The 12,024-nt window shown below is 42.9% G+C and overlaps 1 protein-coding gene across 2 annotated transcripts in view; it reads left to right on the forward strand.

Annotated features, from left to right (window-relative positions):
- DAP (death associated protein) overlaps positions 1-12,024 on the forward strand; it is an 81,110-nt gene that overhangs the window by 9,837 nt on the left and 59,249 nt on the right. For both annotated transcript variants that reach the window (XM_055245427.2, XM_055245428.2), the window contains exon 2: positions 3,759-3,855. In XM_055245427.2, the coding sequence (XP_055101402.1) occupies positions 3,759-3,855 (97 nt within the window). The remainder of the gene's footprint in view (positions 1-3,758; positions 3,856-12,024) is intronic.

Below are 12,024 nucleotides of genomic sequence, written 5' to 3' on the forward strand. Positions count from 1 at the left end.
AGTTACAGTTTAAAAGTTTTATGTGTGCCAAGTTGGAAAGATTCAGAGATCATTTTTAAATGGGCATCTGTATTATTGGTTCGGCCTGCCTTAACAAAATACCACAGACTGGGTGGCTTAAACCACAGACATTTATTTCTCCCAGCTTGGGAGGCTGAAGTCCAAGATCAAGGTGTCGGCAGCTCTGCTTTCTCCTGAGGCCTCTCTCCTGGGCTTGCAGATGGCACTTTCTTGCTGTTTCCTCGCAGGCCATTTCTTTGTGTGTGCACATCCCTGGTGTCTCTTTCTCTTATAAAGACACCATTTCTATTATATTAGAGCTTGACCTCAATTCCTCATTTTAACTTAATTATCTTTTAAGACCCTCTCTGCAAATACAATTACAATTTAAGGGTATGTCAGTTAGGACTTCAACCTGTGAATTTTGGGGGGATACTATTCAGCCCGTAATAGCATCTTTCATCAATTTCTGATGAGCATGGGAAAGAGGTGGGATAGAGCGGGGAGGGAAATTAATTTTTAAAAAACATTTAGTGGGACAGTTCTTCTAAGCTCTTCCTTAGGCCCAAAACATTCATAACTCTGAGATCCTGTATTTCAAGAGAGTGAAAAATGACCCTAAGGTGTAGATAATTGTATTTTCAGTCTCCATTTCTGATTGGGAGGCCAACTACATAGGCTGGGAAATCTTTTTAATCTTAGATTAAAAAGCTGCCTGCAAATGGTAGGTCTTTTCTGTTTTGTCTTTGGCTTTTTGCTTTTTTAAAAAAATTTGACCTTGAAGTGAAAGGAATTCCTGGAAACCCAAAACGAAGAAGGAACTGAAATTCAGACCTTTAACATGAGAGGTGGGCCCACAGGAGGCAGGGAGTAGCCAAGGTTGGATGATCAGAGGCCACACCCCTGGGGAAAGGTGGAAGAGGGAAACGTGCCCAGTGGCCCTGGGAGGGCCAGGAAGCCAGACTGTGTCAGACTGGGCTCCACATGGGGACAGAAGTCTCCTTAAGAATTTGTAAACAAAGCCTTGCTTTTACATGAGTTCAGCCCGTATTTGTACTGTTTGGCAATTTGTCTTCTGAGAAATCTGCCTTGAAAAGGATTTTCAGACACCTATACTCCTGGCCTGACAAAAACACTTGTAGCATCTCCCCAGAGGGTTGCTGTCTGCATCAGAGGCCCCATAAGATCCTTACTGGTAAAGCCCAGTGAAGACAGATTCCTCCTCCAAGTCTCCCAGGACAAGAACAAGAATCCACAGACAAAAACAGACAGCAGGATTAGACTCCAGAGGACTTCAGAAAATCAAATAATGGGATGTACAACTAAAATGATTAAATATATAAAGCAATTGAACGTACAAGAAAATAAGACCCCATCAAATACCTGGTGAATTTGAGACAAAAGCTCTAGAAATGAAAAATAGAGTGATTAAAAATCAATGGGTGGGATATAGAGGAGATTTTTGAGAGGATTACCGAACAGGATTCTGTTTCCTTCTGCCCTAAGTAGAATGTCCTCTCCGTTGAGAAGAGGCGTGGGCAGCGGGGAGATTTTAGTTCTAAACCCAAGCCAGCAGAGGAATGGTTTAAACATAGTCCTTCATTTTCCTTGCTCTCTTTTGCCCTCTTCTAACAGCCAGCTGCTGGGGCAGTGCTGGTCCTGGGAGCAAACGTCACCATCTCATCTCCCTCCAGTCAGGGGCTGGCCAAGTCTCCTAGGGAAATTGAAGGCCAGTACACCTGAAGCATGTAAGACCCAGGCTGCCTCTCCCATTCTCCTTCCCATTCATTAGCAGCATAAAGAAAGTTGGCCTGGGTTTTCGTGACTCAGCAGGGTCCACTCCGTTTAAAATGCCAGAGGACATGGTGTGGCAAGTTGACTGTATCATGATGTTAGCCGTCTTGTGGCAGAGACTCAGAGACTTGAAGGGTAAAGCTTAGTAAGGCCTGCATCCAGAGCCTGAGGGGCCAGTGACTGCAAGGAAAATGGCCCTGCTTTCTAGCCAGCACCCCACTCTCCCAAACGCCTCTCTCTTCTTAACAGTCTGAGGAGATTTATCTCCTTTCTGCAGATGAAGCAGCGAATCTTTGAGAATCTGAGACGCTAGTCTGAGACCACATAGCTGAGGGCATGGAGGAACGTGCTGACCCCAAAACACATGCTGGTGGCCACCATGTGAGGCTGGCTTTTTGGATTTAGGGCCAGCCAGCATTTCCAAATTCTGTTGCATGGAACACTGTAGCCCTGATGGAGGAGAACTGGTATTATAGCCAAAAAAAAAAAAGTTGTGTGGTCAGATAGGCTGGGGAGAGGGGGCATGCTCTATGCCTCCCGTAAGTCTTCCTCATGCAGGGTAGCACACTAAGGGCCAAGAAGGTCTCTCTTGGGGAAACCTATTTAATTTTGTTCAACCTATCATTTCCCACTCTTATTAGATCCTAGATCACCCGACCCCTTACAACACAGTATTAACATATTAGCCATAAAAGAATTGCAAATCAAACCACAATAAGAGACCGCTTCACACCCACTAGGATGGCTATAATTAAAAAGACACACAATAGCAAGTGTCGGGAACATGTGGAGAATTGGAACCCGCACACTGGTGGGAATGTGAAATAGTGTGGAGGCTTTGGAAGACAGCTTGGTGGTTTTCAGAAGGATAAATTCAGGGTTACCATGTGGCCTGGCAGTTCCATTTCTTGGTATATACTCAAGGAAATGAAAACATATGTCCATACAAAAACTTATGTATAAGTTCTTCATAGCTGCATTGTTCATAATAGCCAAAAAAGTGGAAACAACGCAAATGTCTAATTGAAGAGTGGAGAGATACGATGTGATATATCCATGCAATAGGATATTTGACAAGAAGAGGAATGAGATACTTACATGTGCTGTAACATGGATGAACCTTGAAAACACACTAAGTGCAAGGAGCCAGTCACCGAAGGCCACATAGTTTATAATTCCACTTACATCAAATGTCTGGAATAAGCAAGTCTAGGTGACTGGCTGCCAGGAGCTGGGAGGGTGGAATGGAGGGTGACTGTTCATGGGTGTGGGGTTTCTGTTTGGGGTGATGAAAATCTCCTAAAATTGATTATGGCAATGGCTGTACAATTCTGAATGCACTCAAAACCATCGAATTATACAGTTTAAATGAGTGAATTGTATTCTACATGAATTACATATCAATAAAGCTGTTTTTTAAAACTAAGTTACCATCTGCCAGTAGTAGGGTTTCACAGCACAGTTTGGGCAAAGCTGCAAGAAGTTTTGTTGCCACTTGCCTGGGCTCTGTGAAGGCACAGTAGCTGTCCCATGTCACCCATCACCATATCACCCCATCAAAAACATCTTCGATATTTGAGAAAGTAAATTTCACAGGGGAGGGTTGAGGTGAGCCCTTGTGTTGAGACTGTGGAGAACTGAAAGCAGCAGCCACTCTCTTCATGTAGTTTGTGCCCTCGTTACACTGCTGCTCTTACAAAATACTTGAAAGGTGACCAGATAGAAAAACAAGAGCCTTGGAAAGTTTCTGAGCGGATCTGTAGTAAGAGATTATGTTGAGTGATGTATCATTTTGAATTTACCCCGACAACCCTGACCTTCCCTAGTTAATCAGATATTTTCATTGCCAGATTCTCCAGACTAACTTGTGGCCACCGAGCAACCAAAACCTTTCCAGCTGGTCCCCCTGATCCACAGGCAGCCCCATTTCCACATTAATCCCACCCTCTCTGTTTTCATTTCAGTGAAAGCTGGTGGAATGCGAATTGTGCAGAAACACCCACATACTGGAGACACCAAAGAAGAGAAAGACAAGGATGACCAGGAATGGGAAAGCCCCAGGTGGGACGATGCTGGCGACTCTTGAGCATGTTTTCCAAAAACCCTATTCGGTTAAACATTAACATTTGTTCTCTGTTCTATGATTCTGATAACTCCTGGGCTATGTGGGGCCCCGTTCTGTGCATTTTTCACTTCCTAATCAGGGAGGAGGGGGCTTTGTTCTCAGACAGGGGAGAAATAGAGCCCCTAGAGGTCCTCTTCCCTGACCAGTTCCCACGAGCCCACCCTGTTCCCCACCTCACACCCAGGGCTGGTGCCCCGTCTGTCTGCACAGTTAGAGACCTACCTCCACTTGCCCAGGTGCCTGGGTTTAGCCAGTGTGCCTTCCTTCCTGGAAGCCAGGGCAAGCCAAGCCAAGCAGGAGCAACTTCCTGTGGCCCCTTGGTTTTCTGATGGTGGACACAGCTGCCAGCCACCCTCTCCCCAAGGCTGGACCATCAGAGTGGACGAAGTAGGCAAATTCTTGCACCTGTGAGTCTTTTGTACTCCAGGTTTCTGTTGTCATTCCAGAGAAACAAGTACTAACAATTTCTGGGCAGTAGTTTGCAACTTAGGCTTCCATACTGAAACCACGTGGAGACCCTTCAGAATTGCCACACCAGTTGAACTCAGAGGTGGACCTGGCTGTCTGCGTAGCTGGGGCGAGAACTTCTGATTTCAGAATGGTTAAAGCATTTCCTCCCTTGGATCATCAGCCAGATCTAGAATTACGAGGCCATGACCTTATGAGTGACTGGGTGTCCTTATATGATACCTCTGCTCCCAACCCTCCTGGGGCCTGCACAGGGGTCTCCTTGCAGACCCCTCCTCCCCCGCTCAACACCTATTTTCCTTAAAGGTTCAGATTTCCAGTTGGGTTCAGGGACCTTGAAAGGAATCCATTTCCCTCAACTTTGCAATACACAAACAGGCACCACTAACATACCTCTGCAGGAGCTCGTCCACGTAGAAGAAAGCGCTAAGCTCTCTGCTTATAGCCTGTCTCCAGATGATGTCTCGGCCAGAAGAGGAGAGGGTGTGGAAAGGGAGAGAGGCTGTGGAAAGAAGCTAACCTGATTCCTGTGGATTAGGCGCATGTTTTTATTTCATTTCATTCCAGCAATCCTGAATAGTAGGTGGTATTCTCCCCAGTTTGTGCACGAGGAAACAGAACCCCAAAGAGGATATCAGCTTGCCCATATCATGCACCTTGCTAGGTAATGGGGCAGGAATTTCAACCCAGTTCTCATGGAGTGCTCAGCGGGCTGGGCTTCCAAATGGATAGTTGCCAAGAGCAGGCACCCACATGAGGAAGTGGTGCATGTTCTTGGTAACCCTGCCTGTCTGCTTCTTAGTGGCATTCCCCATTGAGTATTGTCTATAAAACCTCATACAGTATGAGTTATGGAGCGGCCATGTGAGGGAAGGACAGCATTTTGGGTGACGTTTCTGAGTGATTATTAGTGATTACTGTCCATTTTAAATCATGAGATTAGTAGTGTAAAGATTCAGTCCCAGTTCTGGTTTTAAAAGAAGGCAGTTTAAAGAAAATGCTAAAATTGTCTGGGCACGGTGGCTCACGCCAGTAATCCCAGCACTTTGGGAGGCTGAGGTGGGTGGATCACTTGAGGTCAGGGGTGCGAGACCAGCCTGGCCAACATGGGGAAACCCTGTCTCTACTAAAAATACAAAAATCAGTCAGGTGTTGTGGCGTGCGCCTGTAATCCTAGCTACTCAGGAGGCTGAGGCAGGAGAACCCCCTGAACTCAGGAGGCGGAGGTTACAGTGAGCCAAGATCATGCCACCGCACTCCAGCCTGGGCAACAGAACGAAACTCTGTCTCAAAAAAAAAAAAAAAAAAAAAAGAAAACGCTAGAATTATTTTTCTCACTGACTATATTCACAAAGCTATGTTTGGAACATAACAGCATCAGCAACTCTCCTATAAGTTCACAATTGTATGTCTGTAGGACTTGCGGCCTGACTTATTTTGGAATGGAGAAATTTGGGAGTCTAGGAGGATATTACTGCTTTTAGGAGAATAAAACCTTGCCTGTACCACATAGCACCCTCAGTGGGGTCTCAGGCAGCATATTGTAATTTGTATATGATGTTCAAACCGAATTTGATAATTTTTTTAAATTTAGGGACTTGTGTCACTTCAGGTTAAGTTTTGCCTCCGTATAAGTTACGAGGAAGCCTTCCATTTCCTGAGCATTCTTGAGTTGGGAATCGAGGCTAAGAGTGTATAAGCCTGTAGTAATTTCCCTCTAGGAAACCTGGGGTGTCATTGCCCTTCTTCATAACCACCTGTTTCCCTAAGGAAGAAAGAGGGCAAGAGATAACGCCTTGCCTGGAAAAAAGAGTGCTGGAAAGTTAATGAAACACATGCTTTTCTTGGTGAGTTTAAGTGGAATAAGGTACAAATAGCTAGTTCCCTACCTAACACAGTGTCAATACAATCAGAGATAGCAATTTATTAGCAAGTTTAGAAATAAGGACAGAACAGCCCACCAGTTTTCTTTCTATTGATTTTTTTCATGAGTTGAAATGCAGCTTTTCTAGAAGATGAGCAATTTAAATAAATATGCCAGAGGATGAACGGTTGAAGAGGAAAGATTGAGCACCCCAGCACTGTAGATTGTAGCATCTTATTTACCTTAAAGATCTGTTCTCTGTCTCTAGAGAACCGGATATTTTGAAGCAGGCCCACTGCAGGGTATGGTTTGCAAAGCACACGAGCAAGGCTTTTGTTGTTGTTGTTCCCTGCAGCCAAATTGCTAGGATACATTCCTGATGAGTGTGTTAGCACTTGTCCTCTTGACTTTGGCTTGGCTGTTTACTGCTGTGGGTTAAACAACTTGACACAGCATTTACAGAACGGGGTAAGCCTGTGTACACTCTTCAGCTATTGATGTAAGTTGCCAAAACAGCTCTTTCTAACACACTGCACCAGGTCTGGTACTCTGTGTAATAGTTTACTTTTATCACCATGCACTCCCACTCCTCATTTCTCTGGTGGGCTGATTGAATAATCGTAGTTAATCATCATCATCACTCATTCTTACAGAGTGCTGTGAGCTTGGCCCTGTTCTAACTGCTCTGTTCATATTAATTCATTTGATCTGTGCTACTACTCAGTTTGTTATCATCCCTATCTCGGAGCTGTTTATTATTGGCTATTATTCCCATTCTGAATTACTACTCCCTCTTCAACAGCTCTGAGAGTGAAGTGACTTTTCCAAGGGCACACGGTGGGTAAGTGGCAGCGCCACCATTCCAGCGCTAGTGGCAGTTTCTGGATTCCCTATGCTCCTCCACGAGGCTTTGCTTACCCATTGAGCTCTTGTTTTGTGCTGGGCACTTGCTAAGTGCTTCACGTTGAATTTAATGCTCACCTCACCTATAAGTTAGTATTACTGTGTTCATTATAAAGATGAAGAAAGCAAAGCTTAGGGAGGTTTCCAGCCCATTGATATGTAGTCGGTCATTGGCCTGGCCAGGATTCAGCCTTGAGTCTGTCTTGATTTGGAAGCCCTTGCCCCTGATATGTCACATAAGTCCCTGGATCCACATAGACTGCAATCCTGATCTCTCTGTAAATGAAACTTAGTGATTCTGGGGTTGCCCATAACCTTGTCTATGCTCCTCAAACCCATAATCCTACCCTTTTGCAGCCTCACCATCAGTAGGTGGTCTAATTATCACTTTATAATAAGGTTTCAGGGCACTAGGCTGGTTTTACTTCAGGTATGGAAAAGCCTACTTACTTACAGAATGTATAAAACAATTATCCTCTTGAAAATGTCTTACGGCATGTGACTTTCCTATCCACATTACCCTGATCCTAAAGTTTTATATTTTTTAATTTTGATCCCAGTGTTGTTCAGATATGAAAATGAGTACCTAACACCAAATGCCTGTTTCCTTCTTAGCCGTAGATGTACATTTGCAAAACTTTCTTTTCCTTGCCAGACATTTAAGACTAGTTTTAAATTTACTGACTCATCTCTGGTGGCTTCCTTCCCCATTAGTTGGAAAATCAAGTACTGATTACAGAGAAAAGGGACAAATGGAAGATTAAAGATGTTATTGTGTTGACAGGAAAAAAAAAAAACCCTGCAACTTTCACTAGTTATTTTTCTTGCAATTGTTTATGCAACTCTTATTCCCTTTAATCTTGTCATTTTCCACAGACTTAAACATAATTTCCTATGCTACCAAGTTGTTTTGAGATGCTGTGTTAAAAAAAAAAATAGCCAAAATGTGAAAATGCTGCCAAAGAATTTCCATCAACCCGAGTTCTAGTTACTGGTGGCTCTTCATGTCCAGGAAGAGTAATAGTCTTCATTATTATTAGCTAATACTTTCCTGCGTGCTGCTTGATTCCATCTTGAGCCGACCCAGTTAAAAGGAAAGTGGTGGTTTTCAAGCCTTTTGTTGAGTGTCATAAGATAAAGTAGCCAGTTTCATTATGTAAAGGAGAGACTGCAGACATAGAATGGACTTCAGGAGTCAGGGTTCACTACAGAAAACAGTTTAATGTCAAACATTTCCTGACATTCTTCCATGAACTGGGCTTGGTACAAGATATTAAAAAGGAATGGATAACAGGAGGGGTAAACCAGAAAAGAACGGGTTTGGTCACTGACAAGTGGTGGATGGAAAAGGGGTGGAACGAAGGAAGAAACAGGAATGGGGAATAAGGAACAATTCTTCCCTGATCTTGTCTTTTTGCATGGTTCTGACCTAGAACCATGGCACTGTTTCACATACCTGACAAGCCAACAATTCACATCAACCAAGAGGTGGGAGGAACCCAGAATGGCGTACAAGCACTGATGGATTGAAGGCAGTAGGAAATGCAATTGCTTGATATAACCATATTTAAGGGAGTGGGGAGTTACCTAAGTAACTTTGGGAACAACATTTTTAAGTGGATGCTATAAGGCTAAAGACAATAAAAAACTATGCATAAATGGTGTACTTCAGTTAGTAAACAGGCTTTTTAAAGGGCATGGTTTAGCAATTCCGAAATTGCCTTATGTGAATACTAGGATTCAACAAACAAAGAGCCAAGTTCCTCACTGTCAGAGAAGGAGGTTACAAATAGGAAAGGGAGAAGATTGAAATGAACTTGGTGCTGTTGGATGGGAACTGGAAGTATCTGTATGAACATATGGTTCTGAATGGATGGATGGATGGATGGTAGATCAAACATACCTATACAGATATACAGAAATGAATATGGATGAGAGGGTTAGTGTCATACCTGTATTTTCCTAGCTTTGTTCACTGAGAGGGCCTAAAGAACTGACACCCATGTAGCCATAAGCATCCCTAGGGCCCAGACCGTGGTGTCTAAACATCATTCCCCAGTCAGGAACCAGGGTTCCTTGGAGAAGTAGTTGATTCCAGGCCAGGACAGGAAAAATACTAGATGAGCCTGGAATATACTGTAGTGCCAGAACATAAGGAAGTTCTCCAGAAAGGTTTGGGGCAGGGCAGAATGTTATAGAAGCCCAGCTGAAGGATCTCCTTATGGCCTTAGCTGGAATAATTTGCAACAAAGCGATAGTACTAGATTTTTTTGTTTTTGTTTTTGAGATGGAGTTTCACTCTCGTTGCCCATGCTGGAGTGCAGTGATATGATCTCAGCTCACTGCAACCTCTGCCTTGTGGTTTCAAGCGATTCTCCTGCGTCAGCCTCCCGAGTAGCTGGGATTACAGGCACCTGCCACCACATCCGGCTAATTTTTTTGTATTTTTAGTAGAGACAGGGTTTCACCATGTTGGCTAGGCTGGTCTCGAACTCCTGACCTTGTGATCGACCCACCTTAGCCTGCCAAAGTGCTGGGATTACAGGCATGAGCCACTGCGCCCAGCCAATAGTGTTAGATTTTAACCCGTACAGTAAAATAAATATCCATGAGTCCATACTGACATAAATAATTGAATTAATAAGCCAGGAGAACGGATAGCTCCTTTTTACAGAAGAACTCCAGTTACTTAATGTATAAGAAAGGGGGTAACTAGAATATCACCAGGAGGCAAACAGCATAGTAATTGTTGTAGACAAGATCCACTGATGGATGTCAGAATTAATGGGTAAAAGTTTGAGGAAAAACACGATATTTACGTAGTCAACAGGATATTTGCGTAGTCTCAAAGAGTCTTCCCCAATATATGTATTAATTACAAAACAAAATGAAAAGAGTGTCTTTACCGTGGAAGCCATGAGAAGCACATTGTGTACAGTTTGTCAGTATAAAAACGGAAAGAAGGCAGAGCACCACCTTCAGCCTCAGCTGGGAAAATGCAGGTTGATTGTCACAAAAAATACTACAAAAAGCCTTCGCTGCTCTGCCTGTGTCTGTGAATGACCACGAAGGTGCTACGTGTGTTTGATTTTGGGGTTACAAATAAATTTTAGCAAGTAGGCAAGTTTACAAAAATGGAATACATAAATAGTAATAATGGACTGAACTTAATTATCTCGCCCTTTATAGAAAAGCTTTGCCAACCCTCATTTTAACTTAGTCTGCCTTCAGAAACTAGTCTACTACTTCATAAACAACTTAAGAAACTTACAACAGTATACTTCTAATTACCACTCTACCCACTTTGTGTTTTGTCATATACTTTACTTCTACCAATACTATAAAAAATAATGTGCTGGTGATTACTTAACTCCTGGCCCTCCAAGAAAAAGTTTCAAAAGCCCGGATTTGTAGCATTTGCTAATTTTATGGTGTGAATACTCCTACCACAGCCCCCCACCCCACCTGCTTTTTTTTGAAGCAGGGTCTCAGTCTGCCACCCAGGCTGTATTGCAGTGGCATGATCCTGGGTCACTGCAGCCTCAGCCCCCTGGGCTCAAGCAGTCCTCCCACCTCTGCCTCCCAGGTGGACTAGAGGTGTGCACCACCACGCTCAGCAAATTTTTAAATTTTTTTTTGTAGAGACCAGGTCTCACCACATTGACCAGGCTGTTTTCAAACTCTTGAGCTCAAGCAATCCTCCTACCTCAGCCTCCCATAGTGCTGGGGTTACAGGAGTGAACCACCACACCCAGCTAGCCAATTTTAAACTAACAACGTGACATCACTAAATATAGACTTGTGAAGACATGAACAGTCAGCTCTGCATGCCAGTGTAAGTCAGCTCCAACACACCACTGGCTACAACTTCCACTTACGTTGTTCCTGTTTTTAATAGTAGCCTTTTAAAGATGTTTAAAGAAAGATAGGAAATATCTTTTAAAGATTATTATGCACATCTAATGTTCATTCTGTCTGGTGTCCTTTATTTCTTCCCACTGGGTTTCTATCTGTTTTATTCTCTTTCTGAAAATATTTGTGATAGTAAATGTCTGCTGGAGATGAATTCCTCAAGGTTTTGTCTTTCTGAAAATGTCTTTGTTTTGCTTTTACTTTTGAAAGATGTTTTCACTATATATTGAATTCCTAGTTAAAAGTTTTTTCTTTCAATGTGTTAAACATGGCATTCCATTTTTTTCTGGCTTCCATTGTGTACAGCGAGAAGTCAGCCATAATTCTTGTCATTTTTCTCTGTACGTAATGTTTCTGTTTACCTATGGTTACTTTCAAGATTTTCTCTTTATTTCTGTTTTTCAACAGTGTGTTTGTGATGCACCAAGTTTGGTTGTCTTTGTGTGTATCTTGGGATTCACTGAGTGTTTTTTATCTATGGTTTGGTGTCATCAGCTTGGAAAAATTGTTGGCCATTGTCTTTTCAAAAATTTCTTTGCTTCGTTTTTCTCTTCTTTTTTTGAGACTCTAGTTATACCCATAGTGAACATTTGATATGTTCACAGGCCTCGGATGCTCTGTTTTTCTCCCCTCTGCCACCGACTCTGTTTTCCTCTTTTATTTCAGTGTAGCTGGTTTCTTTTGAACCTGACTCCTTTCTCTTGTGCCCAGTGTGGCGATAAGTCCAGTGAAAGACTTCTTCATCTCTTATATCCTGTTTTTCATTTCCACTTCCATTTGGCTTTTAAAAATATATAGCTTCCGTTTCTCTGCTGAAATTTCCTGTCTTTTCACACATATTTGTCACAGTTATTTTAAATCTTCACCTGATGAGTCCAACATCCAGGCTTGGTCCCTCGTTCTGTTAACTGTTTGTTTCTTTACAATGGGTCACATCACTTCTTCGAGGGTCTTTTAA

Source organism: Symphalangus syndactylus, chromosome 16, assembly GCF_028878055.3.
Source record: "Symphalangus syndactylus isolate Jambi chromosome 16, NHGRI_mSymSyn1-v2.1_pri, whole genome shotgun sequence".
NCBI classification, from domain to species: Eukaryota; Metazoa; Chordata; class Mammalia; order Primates; family Hylobatidae; genus Symphalangus; species Symphalangus syndactylus.